The 17,921-nt window shown below is 35.1% G+C and overlaps 3 protein-coding genes across 3 annotated transcripts; 1 reads left to right on the forward strand and 2 right to left on the reverse strand.

Annotated features, from left to right (window-relative positions):
• Positions 1–4,318: 4,318 nt before the first annotated feature.
• On the reverse strand, positions 4,319–5,132 carry LOC137816981 (histone H2A). Its single transcript, XM_068620173.1, has 2 exons — positions 4,807–5,132; positions 4,319–4,707 (listed from the first exon to the last, which is right to left on the reverse strand). The coding sequence occupies exons 1-2, from the start codon at positions 5,014–5,016 to the stop codon at positions 4,468–4,470; spliced, it is 450 nt and encodes a 149-aa protein (XP_068476274.1). The 5' UTR covers positions 5,017–5,132; the 3' UTR covers positions 4,319–4,467.
• Positions 5,133–9,487: 4,355 nt separating this feature from the next.
• On the reverse strand, positions 9,488–10,300 carry LOC137816983 (histone H2A-like). Its single transcript, XM_068620174.1, has 2 exons — positions 10,007–10,300; positions 9,488–9,911 (listed from the first exon to the last, which is right to left on the reverse strand). The coding sequence occupies exons 1-2, from the start codon at positions 10,214–10,216 to the stop codon at positions 9,672–9,674; spliced, it is 450 nt and encodes a 149-aa protein (XP_068476275.1). The 5' UTR covers positions 10,217–10,300; the 3' UTR covers positions 9,488–9,671.
• A 6,826-nt stretch (positions 10,301–17,126) lies between these two features.
• On the forward strand, positions 17,127–17,699 carry LOC137817057 (uncharacterized mitochondrial protein AtMg00810-like). The gene has a single exon (XM_068620282.1). It carries the CDS (start codon positions 17,127–17,129, stop codon positions 17,697–17,699), a length of 573 nt encoding a protein of 190 aa, XP_068476383.1.
• Positions 17,700–17,921: the final 222 nt, after the last annotated feature.

Below are 17,921 nucleotides of genomic sequence, written 5' to 3' on the forward strand. Positions count from 1 at the left end.
TTGTCACCGTTTTTATATTATAAAGGTTTTTGAACTCAATGCCTCAGGATCGGGCATTGAAATAATATTCACCGTTGGATTCTACTTTTATCTACGGTTCACGATGGCTCGCGTGGCAATCCGTGTCCTTCAATTCTATTGGTCTTTCAGGGAATCTTCGACACCATATTGCTACTACGACTTTAAATTATAGTAATCTTTTTTTATTGGAATTTCAATTTTATATACAGTAGAATATTAACGTTGATATATTACGAAAATAATATTAAAGTACACACGACTATGATATCAAAACTTTAAAATATTCATTATTTGCATGTTTTTAACATTATAAAAAATAAGTAATACTGAAATATTCATTAAAATAAAAATAACATTTAAATATATTTGTTTATATATTGAATATATTATATAACGGAAAAAACTAGAAAGGACCAAGACCCTTATTCATGTGTAATTATTAAGGTTGAAAATAACATAATACTTGTCACTTGGAAAATTTTGTGAAGTGTGTAAGTGTAACACACGCTACTATACATAGATTTTCGTTATATTAACAATACAGTCAGCTTTTTGTCTTAAAAAACCATTTGATAAATCTTCTGGGCAACTTGTATTCAAATGTAATGAAACAAAAAAAATAGAACTAGTTAAAGAATAATATCAGGTTGGTTTTCGTGAGCATTCAAATATGAAATCTCTTTACAAAAAAAATGATTAATTTTTAATAAATAAATTCCATCAAAGTTATAAAATTAGTCATACAAAAATTTGAAATTAAAATTAAGGGTTCTTTAAATTTTAAAAACTCGAAAAATGAGAAATGTATGAACATACTACATGTAATTTATTACCTGCTACCTGTTATTTGTTACCTATTAATTGTTACTTGTTACATGTTATCTGGTACCTGATACATGCTACCTATTACCTGCAACCTGCTATCTACTATTTGCTACCTATTACCTATTACCTGTTACCTACTACCTGTTACTTCTTACCTGCTACCTGCAACTTGTTACCTGTAATCTGCTACCTACTACATGTTACATGCTAATTGTTACCTATTACCTGTTACCTGCTACATGTTACATGTTATTTGCTACATGTTACCTATTACATGTTACCTGTTACCAGCTACCTGTTACATGCTACTTGTTACCTGCTACTTGCTACCTATTACATGTTAACTTGTTACCTGCTACATGTTACCTGTTACCTACCTGTTACTTGCTACCTGTAACCTACTACCTGCTACCTGCTACCTGTAACATGTTACATGTTACCTGCGACCTGTAACTTGTTACCTGTTACTTGTAACCTGGTAATTGTTACTTGCTACCTGTTACTTGTTACCTATAACCTGCTACCTGCTACCTGTTACTTGTTATCTATAACCTGCTACTGGATACCTGTTACCTGTAACATGTTACCTGCTACATGCTACCTGTAACATGTTACCTGCTACATGCTACCTGTAACATGTTACCTGCTACATGCTACCTGTAACATGTTACCTGCTACATGTTACCTGCTACATGCTACCTGTTACTTGTAACCTGCTACTTACTACCTGTTACTTGTTACATGTTACCTGCTACCTGTAACATGCTACCTGTAACATGCTACCTGTAACTTGTTACCTGTTACCTGCTACCTGTTATTTGTTACCTGCTACCTGTTAACTGTTACCTGCTACTTGTTACCTGCTACCTGCTATTTGGTACCTAATACATGCTACATGCTACCTGGAACCTACTACCTGCTACCTAGAACTTGCTACTTGCAACATGTTACATGTAACATGCTACCGGTTACATGTTACATGTAACATGCTACCGGTTACATGTTACTTGCTACATACTACTTGTTACCTGCTACATGTTACCTGCTACTTGTTACCTGTTACTTGGAACCTGCTACCTGTTACCTGTTACTTGTTACCTATAACCTGCTACCGGTTACCTGCTACCTGGTATCTGCTACCTATAACCTGCTACATGCTACTTGCTACTTGTAACCTGTTACCTGCTACATGTTACCTGCTACCTGTTACCTGCTACCTGTTTCCTGCTACCTGTAACCTGCTACCTGTAACCTGTAACTTGTTACCTGCTACTTGTAACCTAGTACTTGCTACGTGTAACCTGGTACTTGTTACTTGTTACCTGCTACCTACTACCTGCTACTTGTTACCTGTTACATGTTACCTGCTACCTGCTACATGCTACCTGTAACTTGTTACCTATTATCTCTTACGGTTATCTGTTACCTGCTACCTGTTATTTGTTACCTGCTACTTGTTATCTGTTACCTGCTACTTGTTATCTGCTACCTGTTATCTGTTACCTGCTACTTGTTATTTGTTACCTGCTACTTGTTATCTGCTACTTGTTACCTGCTACCTGCCACATGTTACCTGCTACCTGGAACCTACTACCTGCTACTTGTAACATGCTACCGACTACCTGTTATCTGTTACTTGCTACATACTACTTGTTACCTGTTACATGTTACCTGCTACTTGTTACCTGATACCTGTAACCTGGTACGTGTTACCTGCTACTTGAAACTTGCTACATGTTACCTGTAACCTGCTACCTGTAACCTGTTACGTGTTACCTGTTACCTGCTACTTGCTATTTGCCTACTACATGCTACTTGTAACCCTGTTACCTGTAACCTGGTACACCTGTAACCTGGTACCTATTACCTGTAACCTGGTACTTGTTACCTGTAACCTAGTACCTGTGACATGTTACTTGCTACCTGGTATTTGTTACCTGCTACCTGCTACCTGGTATTTGTTACCTGCTACCTGGTATTTGTTACATGTTACTTGTAACCTGCTACATGCTACTTGTTATTTGCTATCATTTACCTATTACCTGCTACATGTTACTTGTTACCGTCTACTTGTTACATGTAACCTATTATCTGCTACCTGTTATCTGTAAATTGTAACCTGCTACCTGTAATCTGCTACCTATTACTTGCTACATTTTACTTGCTACCTGTAAACTACTACTTGTTATGTGTAACCTTCTACCTCTTACGCTACCTATTACATGCTACCTGCTACCTATTACATGCTACCTGCTGCTTGTAACCTACTTGTTATATGTTATCTGGTACATGCTACCTTTTCAATTAAATTTTTCGTAACTAGTTAATTCTTTAATTAAATAATTTATTTTTTCTGATTTTTTTTTATGTTTACTTTATTTAGGCAAAATATTTATTAAAAACTATTTTAATGTTCAAACTTTATACATATAAAAAACGAAAAATAAAATAAAATATATATATATATATATGTATTTAAATATAAATTTAATCACAGGAATTAAACATAAGATTTTCTAATTATTAATTTAAAATAAAAATAATAATGAATATAATTATTTAAAAGTAGAATGTTATACATATCTTGTAATATCTTGTAAGTCATAAACAACGATTTTAATTAAAAACATGTATGGTTATAGAAAGAAAAAAAATATTATTTTTGAACAACATCCACCAGGACTGCAAAACCAAGACCAAATTGTTTTCTAGAGTTTAAATCACAATTTTTATGGCCAAATTGTTTTCTAAAGTTTAAATAACATTTTTTTATAGTTTAGGTCAGTGTTATTAACAAAAATTGTTTCCTAAAGTTTATATCACATTTTTATTACTTTAGATCGCTAGGCGTTACCTAAAATGATTCAATGTCTAGTTGGAACAAAAAGGAAGAGTTATTTTAATTTTTTGTTACTCAACATTTAAAAAGAGATGGAAATAAAATTCATTTTCTCTATTCTCGCCTACTATTAGATGATTTAGACCAAACAAACAACTAATTTAATTCATTTTTAATGCAGTGCATAAATGGTTTTCAAAAGTAAATCATCACTAAAATATGCCTCCAAAACAAAATGATTATCTTCATCTCTTCTCCTCAGTTAAAACAATCACACCCTCAAAATTCATCAAGTCATATACGCAGTAAAAAATTGAGAAACTGCATTTTGTACTCCATCAGTTACTCAGTAGTAGAGGCACATCTGCAAAAAAGAGTTAAAGATTAAAAAAAAAAAAAAACACTATTGATTTCATTCCCAGTACTAAGGTAAGAAACTAGTCTCTTGATCAAACAGACAATTTCCAGAAACATAACAGTACAAATTTTTATACAACAACGAACCATATCTTGAAATAACCTTAAATAAGCATCAGAATAACAATGCAGAGTCACTTTTATTTGCCCTATTCAAACCTTAAAGAAGTCTCTTCCCATATAAGATCAACAAACAGTTGTCGTAGATAGAACAAATGGATGAAAACGATAGGTTTCCATTAATGAAGCAAACTTCTACACGCATTACAGTAAAGCAAGAATACAAGTTTCAACCGTCAAATCTCATATCTATTACACCAATGGCATCCTAACAGAGATATACATAACTAAATTAAATTTCTATTCTAAGCCTTTTTGGGAGATTTGGTAGCTTTAGATGGAGATTTGGGTTCCTTGGCAGCCTTCTCGGACTTCTTGGGCAACAGAACAGGGTTGATGTTGGGAAGCACACCACCATGGGCAATGGTCACGCCAGAAAGCAATTTCCCCAATTCCTCATCGTTCCTCACAGCCAGAAGAACATGTCTTGGAATAATCCTGTTCTTCTTGTTGTCACGGGCAGCATTTCCAGCCAGCTCAAGAACCTACACAATCGAATCAAAACATGAACAAAACCTGTCAGCAAAACACCAAATTAAGCACAATTCACAATCACTCAAGAAATGCAGTCAATGTTAGGTTACCTCAGCTGCTAGGTATTCAAGAACTGCAGCCAAATAAACGGGAGCGCCGGCACCCACACGCTGAGCGTACCTTCCCTTTTTCAAAAACCGTCCGATTCTTCCGACGGGGAATTGAAGACCAGCCTTAACAGACCTCGACACTGCCTTCTTTTTTGGTCCGCCGCCCTTCCTTCCTCCGGCGCCCTTCTTGATTTTTCCGGTGGTATCCATGGCCAAACCCTATATTTTAGGAGAAGATGACAGTGTTGTGTGAGAGTATCGGTAAGAAGATGATGAAGAAAAGTTTCGTATGCTCTGCTTTATAAAGCTTTGGACATGTTCACGAGGATCAAGCACGGAGAGATGTGGACGGTTGGATTATATCTCATCCACGGCTCGAAATAATTTTCTTGGCGATCCGTGTCCTCCTGAACCAGCCAATGAGATTCCACTATACGGCACCCACCTTTTTTACTTCCAATTTTAAAATGAAGTTGAGATCTGGATAACAACCTGTGTATTCACATTAATATAATATGTGAAAATCAGAAAATAATACAAGAGAAGATTGAACTGCCTAAAAGATTGAAAAAAAAATCATAAGAATAATTTTAATTTTTTATTTTATTTTTGTTAGTTCAATTGAATAACAACATGTAATATAAAAGATAAAGGAAAAATTATATACTCCGCACTTTTATATAGATTTTTTTATTGTTGATGAACCACTAAAGTTTCACTAAAAAAAATTAGTATTTTATTGTTGATGAACCACTATTTGATTTTATTATTATTAGTATTTTATTATGTTATCTTATACAACGTAATATATTACAATTTTCACAGTACCCTTCTATTTCTTTCTAATGAATTCTTTTAACTTTTTAGTATTTAAAGTGATACTATAAATTAAGAAATATTTTATTTTAAGGTATGTACTCTCTAAGAGAGTGATTTCTTCTAAACATTTGTCTTAAGATAACTCTTTTGTTGTTCATTAATTAGATCTGAATTTACAACCATTCACACATCATAAAATAAATGTGTAAGAAATTTTATATTTATATGATTATGAGTATTCTAATAACTTACACTCTTAGGTGTCTAAATTCTAGCATAGAACAATTTCCTACCCCTAAATAGAGATATGTTATGACTTAATAGATTAAAACTATAGAAAATAGTTACACTTGTTTTTAGTTCCTCAAGAAAAACACTACATAAGGTCCAAATAAATTTTCAAATTGAATTATAATATTGAATCAAGAAATACATGTTATGTTGATCACAAGAGGTTACACATAAAAAAAGGTTGAAATTAATTTCTCACCAATGACTAAATTTAACTTTATAAGGGTTTCATTATATTTTTGTTGTGAGTTATTTGAGGAAGCATATATGCAAATTGTATAGGATTACAAAACAACAACAAATGGATTACTGTACAAGTTAGGTAAATCTAAGATAATAAGTGTACAAAATCTAAGATAATAATGTAAGTTTAAAAGTTATTGGTTGTTAGTCAAGAACGATACTAGTCTTTCATTCATCGTTTTATTGATTTATATGGATAACATGATTCTAACATTATTCTTGTGGAAATAACATACCATTAACATTGAGTTTCTTATTTAAATTAAATATGAAAATGAGTTCTACAAAATCTATTAACATATGTTCTCGTACAAAAGGGACTCAGAGAACTTCTAATTACTGAACTCTTTCTCGATCGGTGTGCACTCCTCCTTACACTTCTCAAACTAATTTAGCTTATTCTTCCTTCCTATGCTCTCACTCTTTCACTTCAGTCAAAATCTCATTTCTCACAGACTCTTAGTCGAGAGGACACCTGCAAAAGGTGTTTCAATACTCAAGTACTCGATATTCGGTTCAATTAATGCGCAATAATAACGCACATTATTCTCAAAAGTTGTGATTATTTATATGCTTCTTATGGGCTCGTTATTATTTGGTCGAATTAGCATTTGGACTGTAAGTAAAAGCATATTACTTAATTTTCTCTACGGTTTAGGCTTGTTAATCTCCTTCTAGTTGTAATCCATTTTGAACATGTCGATCAGCCAAAACTGGATACCGAGATTTTTAAGTCTCGTATGATTATGATCGGTACAACATCATTATATAAAAGTATTTTATTACAAAACCTAAAACAAATTACTTAAGATCTCAAAGTGAAATCTCCTTTTAAAATAAAAATGAATTGAGACCTTAAAATATGTCGTATCAAATACCCTACATAAAACAAAGGAGTGTGCAAAAAATAATACAAGCTCTCAAAATAAAAAATTTCCCTTTGTGTGAATAAAATTTTCTCACTTAACTTATGTTAATATGATTTTAAATTGAAGTTACCATAATTTAATCACAAATCTTGATTATATAGATATAGTTAAGATTATAAGATCGGTTACATAATTATGTAAAAAGACAAGGCACTATCATGACAGTAGAATTTTCACAAATTTTATCAATATTACCATTCTTTGTAAATATAATGAATGAATACACCAATGTTTATCCTTTATAACGATACTATTGAAACTCATTTGAAAATATTATTTATAAACTGTGCAAATGAAATTGAAGTCTTACTGAATCACCCCAACAATATGAAATTATTGTTATATCAGGCGCTGCTATATATCATTCTATGGAGTCTGAGAAGCTTTTGATTCAGGGATGTATTCCCTTATGCTGAATATTGATATATATGGAAAAGTTGCAGCAATATCAAATTTATTAAATGCATTTTGGAAAGCATAGTTTTTAAGTATCTCCTTAATCAACCATTGATTAAAAAGAACCAAGTTAATATTAACATAAACTCTACATAACTTTTTATATAATATTAATATTAAAAATATACTTTAAGTTCAACTCAATCTTATAAAAAAAATTAGTTTATAAGATAAGTTTTTTTACAATCACTTATATATTTATTATAGTAAATAAGATTTCAAAACCCAAATAAGCTTAATTTCTCGAGACGTGGGTGATCACTATCCATAAAAACTTATCTGCGATGTATTGCGCAAGTCCCTAAAATACAACAAAATCTTCTCTGATAATACCAAAGATATTAACTAGCAAACAACAAAATCAGAATAACAGAAATAGAAGAAAAGTTAAGAGTAAAAATAAATTATATTTTTTAGAGGAGTAGAAACTATGAGGCTCGAACACGCCTCTTAAATATTTTGTCGTGTTGGATATACGTATCGGACATCGACACGCATCGGTGAAATGTCAAATTCAAAAAATAGTTTTTGTATCTCTAATAATTCTACCATGGTTCAAAGACAATTTAAAAAAAAAAAACAAATACATTAATTTTCTAAAAACTCAAAGCTATTATATAAGTTTTAATTATGATTATAAAAAATACGAAATAAATCATTTAAAGTCATGAGAAACATCTTTCTGCCAATAAAACTCAAAAATATTTATGCACATCAATCTTTATTATCGATTTATATAATTCATAATTATATAGTATATAGATTTGTGTCCCTATATCTTACATTTTCGAGATTATATGTGTCAAAGTGTTTCTTTTGTACTAGTGTCAGTGCTACATAGAGTATAAAAGAGAAAAGAGAGAAAATTGAAATTCATTGTGTTTCTGAAACAATTAGGTATTCCTATTTATAGATGGAAAAAGGATCAAAATCATCAAAACCATTCCATAGGACCAAAATCATCAAAATGATAGAAAAATGTGCCTTCATGACCGAATTCTTTTCTTAAATTTTGGAGAGGATTGGCGGAAGCTTCAATGGAAGAGATGAACAAGGATGACTCATATAGCGCTATGGTTTCCTTGAAGATGAATGATAGGTATGGAGAGTGATTGGTTGGGTCATATCACTTGAGCTAGGTGAAGAAGAAGATTAAAGTGTCTATCCTAGAGAGGCAAGACAAGGGAGTGTGAAAAAGGCTAACAACTTTGGCAGTAATTTTACTTATTCATTAATCTTACAAAAACATGGGTCAAACACCCCTTTATATAGTGTTAGGGTTCGGCCATTGGTGTACAAACTTGATGGAAAATTCAAATGGAAAAATGGTTTGAATTAGGCGTCTATTTTGAGCTCACATGGTATGTATCATGTGCTCAAATTAGATCTAAAGGACCGACGAATGTTAAACTAAGTGTTTCTAGAAACCATAATTTAATCTTAATTGATTTTTAATTGTCAGGTTGATTTTTAGTTGCCTTAATTCAACCTAATTAACCTAATTACGTCCAAGAAAAAATAAAAGTCAAATTCAGTGGAGAGAAACAAAAGATTACAGACATAAAACTACAAATTATATTGTTTTCACATTTTATTTTCATTCTTTCAGTGTCGTGTGTCCTCCATCAGACAAAACAAACATCACGCCTAAAAAATACCTTGCACTTCCCAGTTAAAAGTAATAATAACATTATCATTAAAGACTGTCCAATCCCAATGCTTGGAATGGAAACAAGGAAATTTAAAAAACGTAAATCTAGGTAATACACTATTCCACGCACAGCTCCTTCATCACTGCACGCAACACTAAAAACAAATCCTACCCAAAATCATTATTTCCCTGAACAATAACCTGATCCAAACACAACCTAAAAGTAGATCTGGCAAAGTGCAGAAAGCAATGGAATAGGGCAATATAATGTATAATGTATCAGAGACAGATGAGAATCAGAAAGACAAATCTATTCATTACTGAGCCTTGTTTACTCTGATTAAGTGCAACATCATAAAGAAGAGGTAAAATCAAAACTACATGATGTATCAAAGTCATCACAATGATGATACAAGAAAAAGCCTAAACACAGATGTACATTGTGCACAGTAAATTATCATCGCAAACTAAGTCATCTAGGACTTTCTCGGAGACTTGGTAGCCTTGGATGGAGATTTAGGCTCCTTGGAAGCCTTCTCTGTCTTCTTGGGCAACAAGACAGGGTTAATGTTGGGAAGCACACCACCATGGGCAATGGTTACACCAGCAAGCAATTTCCCCAACTCTTCATCATTCCTCACAGCCAAAAGAACATGTCTTGGGATAATCCTGTTCTTCTTGTTATCCCTAGCAGCATTCCCAGCCAACTCAAGAACCTATCCAATCCAACCACAAAACCAAAATCAATCACCGAAACACTGAATTGACAACAATTAACAACCAATCACAGATGCAATTAACGTTTACTTACCTCAGCAGCAAGATATTCAAGAACTGCAGCAAGGTAAATGGGAGCACCGCTTCCAACACGCTGCGCGTACCTTCCTTTCTTCAAGTACCGTCCAATTCTTCCGACAGGGAACTGAAGACCGGCTTTGACCGACCTTGACACTGGTTTCTTCTTCGGTCCGCCACCCTTCCTTCCTCCGGCACCCTTCTTGATCTTGCCGGTGGTTTCCATATCAGAACCCTAGGATTTTGGTGAAATTTCTGAGTAGTGATGAAAAAGGAATAATTGCAAGAGAACAAGATGCACATGGAAGATAGGTTGTCACCGTTTTTATATTATAAAACTTTTGAACCCACTGCCTCAGGATCCGGCATTCAAATAATATTCACCGTTGGATTCTACTTTATCTACGGTCCACGATTGCTTATGTGGCAATCCGTGTCCTTCAATACTATTGCTCTTTCAGGGAATCTTCCAAACAATATTATGTTGGAATTTCATTCTTGCATTTTTTGTTATTGTGTAATTTCAATTTTATATACAGTAGAGTATTAAAATTGATATATTACAAAAAATAATATTAAAGTACACACGACTATAATATCAACAATTATATGCATGTTAAGTATATATAAGAACTTTATAATAATAAATGAAAAAATAACGATACTCCTTTTCTCTTAAGTATGTATTTTATAGGTTTTGACCCTTCATAGATGAAACTAAAAAAAAAATGGTCGTTATTTAACTACTTCACTATCGATTTTTTATTCTAAATCCAATGTTCAAGTTATTGGATTATGAAGTTTCTTTCAAATTCACTGACATAGAAAAATATTCCACAATTCAAGTATCTTAAAGGTGGATTGATATACAAGTTTCGTGAGCTTAGAAGTTATCCGTAATATTATATAAGAAATAAAATATTTTTTCTAACATCGATATGAAATATTTGATCATAATATTGATATTAAAATTTAGTGTATATTCATCAGTGTGGCTTGTGTAACGGAACACTTTTCTGTTTGGAAATTAGTTATAAGATTTTCAGTATAATCAAAACCAATCACCAACCTTTGAGATCATTTTATACGCTAACAATTGCCTCAGTATAAGGTTTAAAACACAGCATAAAGGCATTTTCGTCATTAGGCAAAAGCTTATGCAAACGTGCGCCCACACCACCTTCTATTTTTAGTCAAAGTCAAACGTTAGTTAGTGGCACTAAGTAACTAACAAAAACAAAAAACAAAAAACCTATTATTCTCTAAAATCCAAACCTATTTTCAGCGAAGACTTGTTCCTGAGTTCTGTTGTCACTTCTCCACGATCATGTCCCTCCTTTGCTTCCATACCTTTTTCCGGCAAGCGGTGTCCACGCGGTTACTCAACGCCGTTACATGGGCACTGCTATTAATCGTTACCGTGACGGTAGCATCGGTGGCTCCGGGGGTGACTTTTCTGCTGGCGATATCTCCACCTTCATCGTTCTCATCCAAACCTTGCAACGGTGTCGGTGAGTTTGTGAGAATTCCTTTGGATTTTCCCACAGCGATTGCGTGTTTGCCGCAACATGCGGTTATGAGCAGAACAAACCTTGATTTCTTCTTGCCAACGTTGTTCGCTGCTTTGGTTGTTGGTGCTTCAACTTGCCTCCTTCGTTCTGTGGCATGATTTCATTTGCATGCTGTAACTCATCAATTGGGGTTGTTAATATGCAGTTACTATATATCACCCACTTCATTCACTTTTGTACCACTAATTAAGAAACAAATTAAATGCTATTTTTTCCGTCAAGTTCAGTTTCACTTCTGCAAAATTTCTACTCAGAACTTAATCTGCTTTTATTTCTTAGATATTACGTCTTCTTTTAAATTCGCCGGCGAGGTTAATTCTAATACATAATTCTGTTAGAGAAGAGTTGAGAGTGTTTTTCTTCGTTTTATTTTTTATTTAATTGATTTTATGGTCTTAATATTCATCAGAATGTGATTACTCGATTTTTTGTCAATTTAATCTCCATTAAAAAGGAGTTAATATGGTTATTTGGTTAAATTCATGTACACCTGGGCAGTGTAAAAGTGTGAATATTCAAGATGAATTTTTTTATTTTTAGTTTATCCAACTTAGGGTGGTTGGTTTGTGCGAAAGAGGTGATAGGTATGTAGAAAATAGAATCGTGGTGGTTGCAAAAAAAACTTATCCATATAACAAAAAAGGGGTTTGCTTACAATAATTGGAGATAATAATACTTTAATTATGCTAATTTTGATTAAGCAAATGTTGTGTAATTTATTCTATATAATTGTATATATCTCTTTGTCATTGATTAGCTTGGAATCTCTCACTTAAAAAATTGATTTTACAAGGAAAAAAATAAATTTAAACTCATTTTTAATAATTAATTCGACATAATTACACATAAAAAAATACTTCAAGTTTATAATATGAAAAAATATAACACCTATAGATATGCTACCACCATATGCATATTCCATTAGCATTAGTTGAAAATAAATTGTTACTATCGAACATTCATTTAAACATTGAAAAGAAATTTTCACATGTACACTTTTAATATCCAATAATACGGTTAATAATCAAATAAGTTTCATTTGCTAAGTGTTTTTACAAGGTCGGGTACCTCTCAAAATGACTCTTGTAGTTTCCGTCTTTTCGTCCTTACCGTTCCTATATTCGGCGTCTTCGTCTGGCAAGTCCTTCAAGAACGGCGGGGTGGGGTACCTACGAAGGTACTCCGACTCTCAAGTGAGTCCGGGTATAATATATAGGTATGCTGGGGATTAGAAGATTACCTCTGGCAAAGGGTCCCTTCTGGTATTTATAGCCTTGTGTTGGACTTCAGTTGTTATGGGTCTTCTTTTGGACTCAGGCGAAGGTCCATTTGTGCTTTAATAATGGTTCATGATTAAACTGACTTAATTATGGTTAATCACGATTTATCATCTGTTTCCACGTTCGTTCAGTCTTATCGACTATTCGGTCTTCCGGTAGTACATTTGCCCCCCAGGCTCGAGTGAAATTGTGGAAATGCAACGTAGAGTCTTAGATTGTCGAGAAGCCGAGACACCGAGAGCTCGTAAGTTAGTTTTGAATGTGTTGTTCATAATCCGTTGTTTGTATAATCTGTTTATGTCCTGGAGGCCGAATGGAAAATTTGTGTCTACTCGAGGCATGTGGATGTGACGTGTTGTCAGGTGGCGTGAGCTCGCGTGATCTGGTTCGTTGATATTGGGTTGATCCAACGGTGGAGATCGTGTGTGACGGCTCATACTTGCCTTTTCCTTCCCCTATAAATAGTGGTGGTGGGTTCCATTTTTCACGAGTTAACCGTGAATTAGCTCTGAGAATCCGAATACTCCTTCATTGTTTGTGTGTACTTGTTTGAAGAGTTTCTCCGAGGTAACCATGTCTTCTATGTAACCACTTTATTTTCTTCGGATTTTGGGAGTTCGAGTAGGGAAAGGCCACTGGTTATAGATGTTGTGCCTAGTGATGCCGAGAGTACTGAGGTTTCTTCTCAAGCACTCGGCCCTTCAAGCCGAGATAACCCTGAACCTGCTATGTCATCCTCCCTGAGTGCCTATCACGGAGAGGAAACTCGAGAGGTCGAATATATGTGGGTGGACAATAGAGTTCGTGAGGTTTTTTCTAAGTATACTGATGTTTCAATACTTCATGATTTTGTAGAGAGTTTTGATATTGTTCTAGAGGGTATGCTGAATGGTGCATTTGCATTACGTAGGTGTCGCGAATTTGAAACCATTTGTCTGGGTAGAGGGGAAGAAGCCAAAGATTTTTTCTATTTTTATTCTTGTTTGATTTCAAACATTCATGTCCGCTTTACTTTTGATGAGTTTACCATGGAGGTTTTGCGTGTCTTAAACGTAGCTCCCACGCAGTTGCATCCGAATAGTTGGGTTGCGCTTCAGGCTTTTCGGTTGCTCTGTGAGGTGCTTGGTCTTAAACCTACTCCTAGGCCTTTTTTACATTTTTTCGGTACAAGACCGGGAGACCAGATATGTTGGGTATCTTAGTCGGCCAATCAAAGACTAATTTCCTTCATCCTTTTACCACTTCCTATAAGAGATTTAAAGAAGGTTTCTTCAAGGTTGTGATTGAGGAGGAAGGTCGACCATTTTTCTTTGATGGTGAGACTCCCAGGTTCCCTTTCTATTGACAAAGGATTCAACACGTTTCTATATGTGGCCGAGAAGCCTGATGACCGAAGACGACTTGGAAGTACTATCTGTCCTGGATGGGCTTCCCCGCCAGATCCCAACTTGGGCTCTCGTCCGTGCCTACTTGTCTTTTAATAAAATTGTTGATGTTGATGATATGTGCCTTTTACTCGTCTCGACTCTTTTTTACTTTGACATTTGACTTAAGTCTGGTTATTCACATATATCATGGCAAGCCTGACACTGGCAGATGGGAACAAGGAATACTTCAAAGAGTTGCGCTTGAAGCGGCAACAAAGGGCTCAAGTTGCTGAAGCAGGTGTCGGGAGCTCCACGCCTGCCGCAAAGGCGACCATTCCAATAACTGTGGTGTCGGGACCATATACCTCTCGTCCTTCTGCCAACCCGAATAAGAGAACAAAGGATGATCACGGGAAGGGTTAAGGTCGTTCTTCTCGACGTCACAGGGAATGCTCATCTTCGAGCAAGTCCTGGAAAAGACGCTGAGGTGTCGGCGGGTCAAGTTCAAACGACCTTGATTTTTTCAGCCATGACCTCCGAGTTGCTGAGGGGTGAGTGTGACTCTCAGGCCTTATGAGCAGGACTCCTTTTTGTCGGCTCGACCTTCTCAAGTCCATGATGCTTTCCACCATCCATTAATTCTCAAGTATGCACTATTAATTATGCTTCTTACAAACCTCTATTTCACAACTACAATTATGACACAATAGACTTGGTCATTGTAATGTTTATACTGTTAAATGCATATTGAATGCTTGTAACATTCCTTATAAGCCTCAATTATTTACATGATCCTTGTATTCGCGGCAAGCATCATCAGCTTCTCTTTCATATTTCTAATACGCATTACACACAACCTTTACAACTTGTATTCATTGACATTTGAGACCCTGCTCCTGTGTGTGCATCCAATGCTGCTAAATATTATATATCTTTTTTAGATGTTACTACTAGATACACGTGGTTGTTTTTGCTGCATCATAATTCTCAAGCTTTGGATACGCTTATTCGTTTCAAATAGTTTGCTGAAAATCAAATTGGCTTTAAGCTTTGTGTCATTCAAACTTATAATGCTAAGGAATTCATTTGTTTTAAATCTTTCACTAAAAAATTTGAATTCTCCATCGCTTTACTTGCCCTCACACACATGGGTAAAATGGCCTTATTGAACGTAAGCATATGCACATTACTGATATAGGGTTAACTCTCCTTGCTTATGCATTTAACTCTCCTCTCACCATTGCCATGCATATCATAAATCTATTGCCCACCCTTGTGCTTTCAAATAAATCTCCACATGCATTGATGTTTAAAAAGAAACCGGATTATACCACGTTAAAGACCTTTTGTTGTGCATGCTATCCATTACTTAGGCCTTGTTTTTTATTTTTTTTTTAATTTTATCAACAATAAACAATGAATAAATATGAACCACTTAAGGGGTGGTCCAACCCTTGTACATAAACACAATCTTTAACATTACTTGCTAGGCAAACCCCCGAAAAGGCTAACATAAAACCTAGTTGAACCTAGAGAGAAACACTTAAGGTGCTCAAGCCTACATCTAAAAAAAGTACATCACGAGACCATTCTCATACAAACCAAAGGGTCAAAACACCAATCAGAAAAAGAAAAAAGCGCAGAATGTGACTTAAATGTGTTCCACGTCCAAGCCTTTAATTGAACCAAAGCAAAAACTTTCACTACATCCACTACACCCCCTTTAAATATTACACTGTTTCAAGAACTCAGGCCTTATAATCAACATAAACTTGATTTCAAATATGCATGCTGTCTTTTCCTTGGCTATAACTCTCATAACAAGGGTTACATTTGCCTCTCACCTAGTGGCTATATATTTCGACACGTTATTTTTCATGAAGATTTATTTCCATACAATCTACCTGAGTATAATTTTCAGTCTTCTATTAATGATGTTCCTGCTTTGAACTGTTTCAATCCTCCTCTTATTGTGCTTGCTCCTCCTGTTGATAATTTTGTACCTCTTATTTCTCTTTCCTTTGACCCTTCTGCATCTACCCACATTAATACTCCTCCTCTGTTGGAGCCACCTTTGCCCACTAATAATGGTTTTGTCAATCATCATCCCATGACCACACGATTAAAGACCAGTAATTTCAAACTAGCAAATATTAATACTATATTTGGTTTTCACCCTAAAGTCCCTACTTCTGTTCACAAGGCACCATCTTTTCCTTCTTGGTTTCAAGCAATGAAGGATGAATACACGACTCTTCTCGTCAGTCACACATGGTCTCTCACACATCTTCCTATTGTGTGCAATTGGATATTCAAAAACAAGTTTCATGAGGATGGTTCTTTTAAAAGACACAAAGCACGCCTTGTAGCCAAAGGATTCACTCAAACAACAGGATGTGATTATAATGAGACTTATAGCCCTGTTGTAAAGCCCTCCATCATTCTCTTTGTGTTATCGCATGCTATCACTGCCGCTTGGCCCATCCACCAAATTGACGTCAATAACATGTTTTTGAATGGCGATCTTAAAGAGGACGTCTATATGACTCAACCACCAGGCTTCGTGTCTTCTTCAACACACCTAGTTTGTAAACTTCATAACGCTTTGTATGACTTAAAGCATACACCCAGATCATGGTTCCAAAAGCTAAGCACAACTCTTCAAAACTTTGGTTTTCATTCTACAAAAAGCGATAACTCTCTGTTTGTTCAATTTACTTCTGCGTATACTATCTTAATCTTAATTTATGTTGATGACATTATTATCACAGGTTCCTCCTTGAAGGAAATTCAAAAACTCTTCTCCAACCTCGGTTCGTGCTTTGCTATCAAGGACCTCGGTCCCCTCCATTACTTTCTTAGCGTTCAAGTCAAGCATCTTCCTCGTGCACTTATCTCAGCAAAAATATATCACTGACATGCTTCACCGCACCAACATGCACGCTGCCAAACCGCTGCTCACACCCATGCAAACCAATCTTCGCTTACAAAAAGATGCTTCTTCTGCTCTCCATGATCCCTCACAGTTTCGCTCTGTTGTGGGTGCACTCCAGTATATCCTTATCACTCGTCCAAAATTGTCTTTTGCAGTGAACAAAGTATGCCAATTTATGCACAACCCTCAAGAACACCACTGGAGGGCAGTTAAACGCATCCTTCGTTATCTTTTTGGCACCAGTTCTCATGGCTTGATTATTCAACCCAGTCCTACCACAAATGTTCGTGCCTTTAGTGATGCTGACTGGGGCAGTGATGTTGATGATCGAAAATCCACTATTGGTTATTGTGTTTACTATGGTCTCAATCTCATTGCTTGGTCATCACACAAACAACGTGTTGTTTCGCGTAGTAGTACTGAAGCTGAATATCGAAGCATCGTCGCTGCTTTAATTGAAGTCATCTGGTTACAATCTCTCCTACTGAGCTTTATATCCCGTCCAAGCTACCACAATTATTTTCAGATAATTTGGGAGCCATATCACTCAGCGTGAATCTTATACTACACTTTCGTACCAAACATTTCGAATTAGACCTTCATTTTGTTCGAGACTATGTTCAACAACACAAACTGCTGTTACTTCACCTTCCTGCTAGGTTCCAAGTAGCTGATATTCTTACTAAGCCCATTTGTGACCCTTATTTTTTAGATTTTAGACGTAAACTCATGGTTGGTGTTCTATCCACATATGTTTAAAGGTAGGGATATTAGACCA

This window comes from Phaseolus vulgaris, unplaced genomic scaffold, assembly GCF_000499845.2.
Source record: "Phaseolus vulgaris cultivar G19833 unplaced genomic scaffold, P. vulgaris v2.0 scaffold_15, whole genome shotgun sequence".
NCBI lineage: Eukaryota > Viridiplantae > Streptophyta > Magnoliopsida > Fabales > Fabaceae > Phaseolus > Phaseolus vulgaris.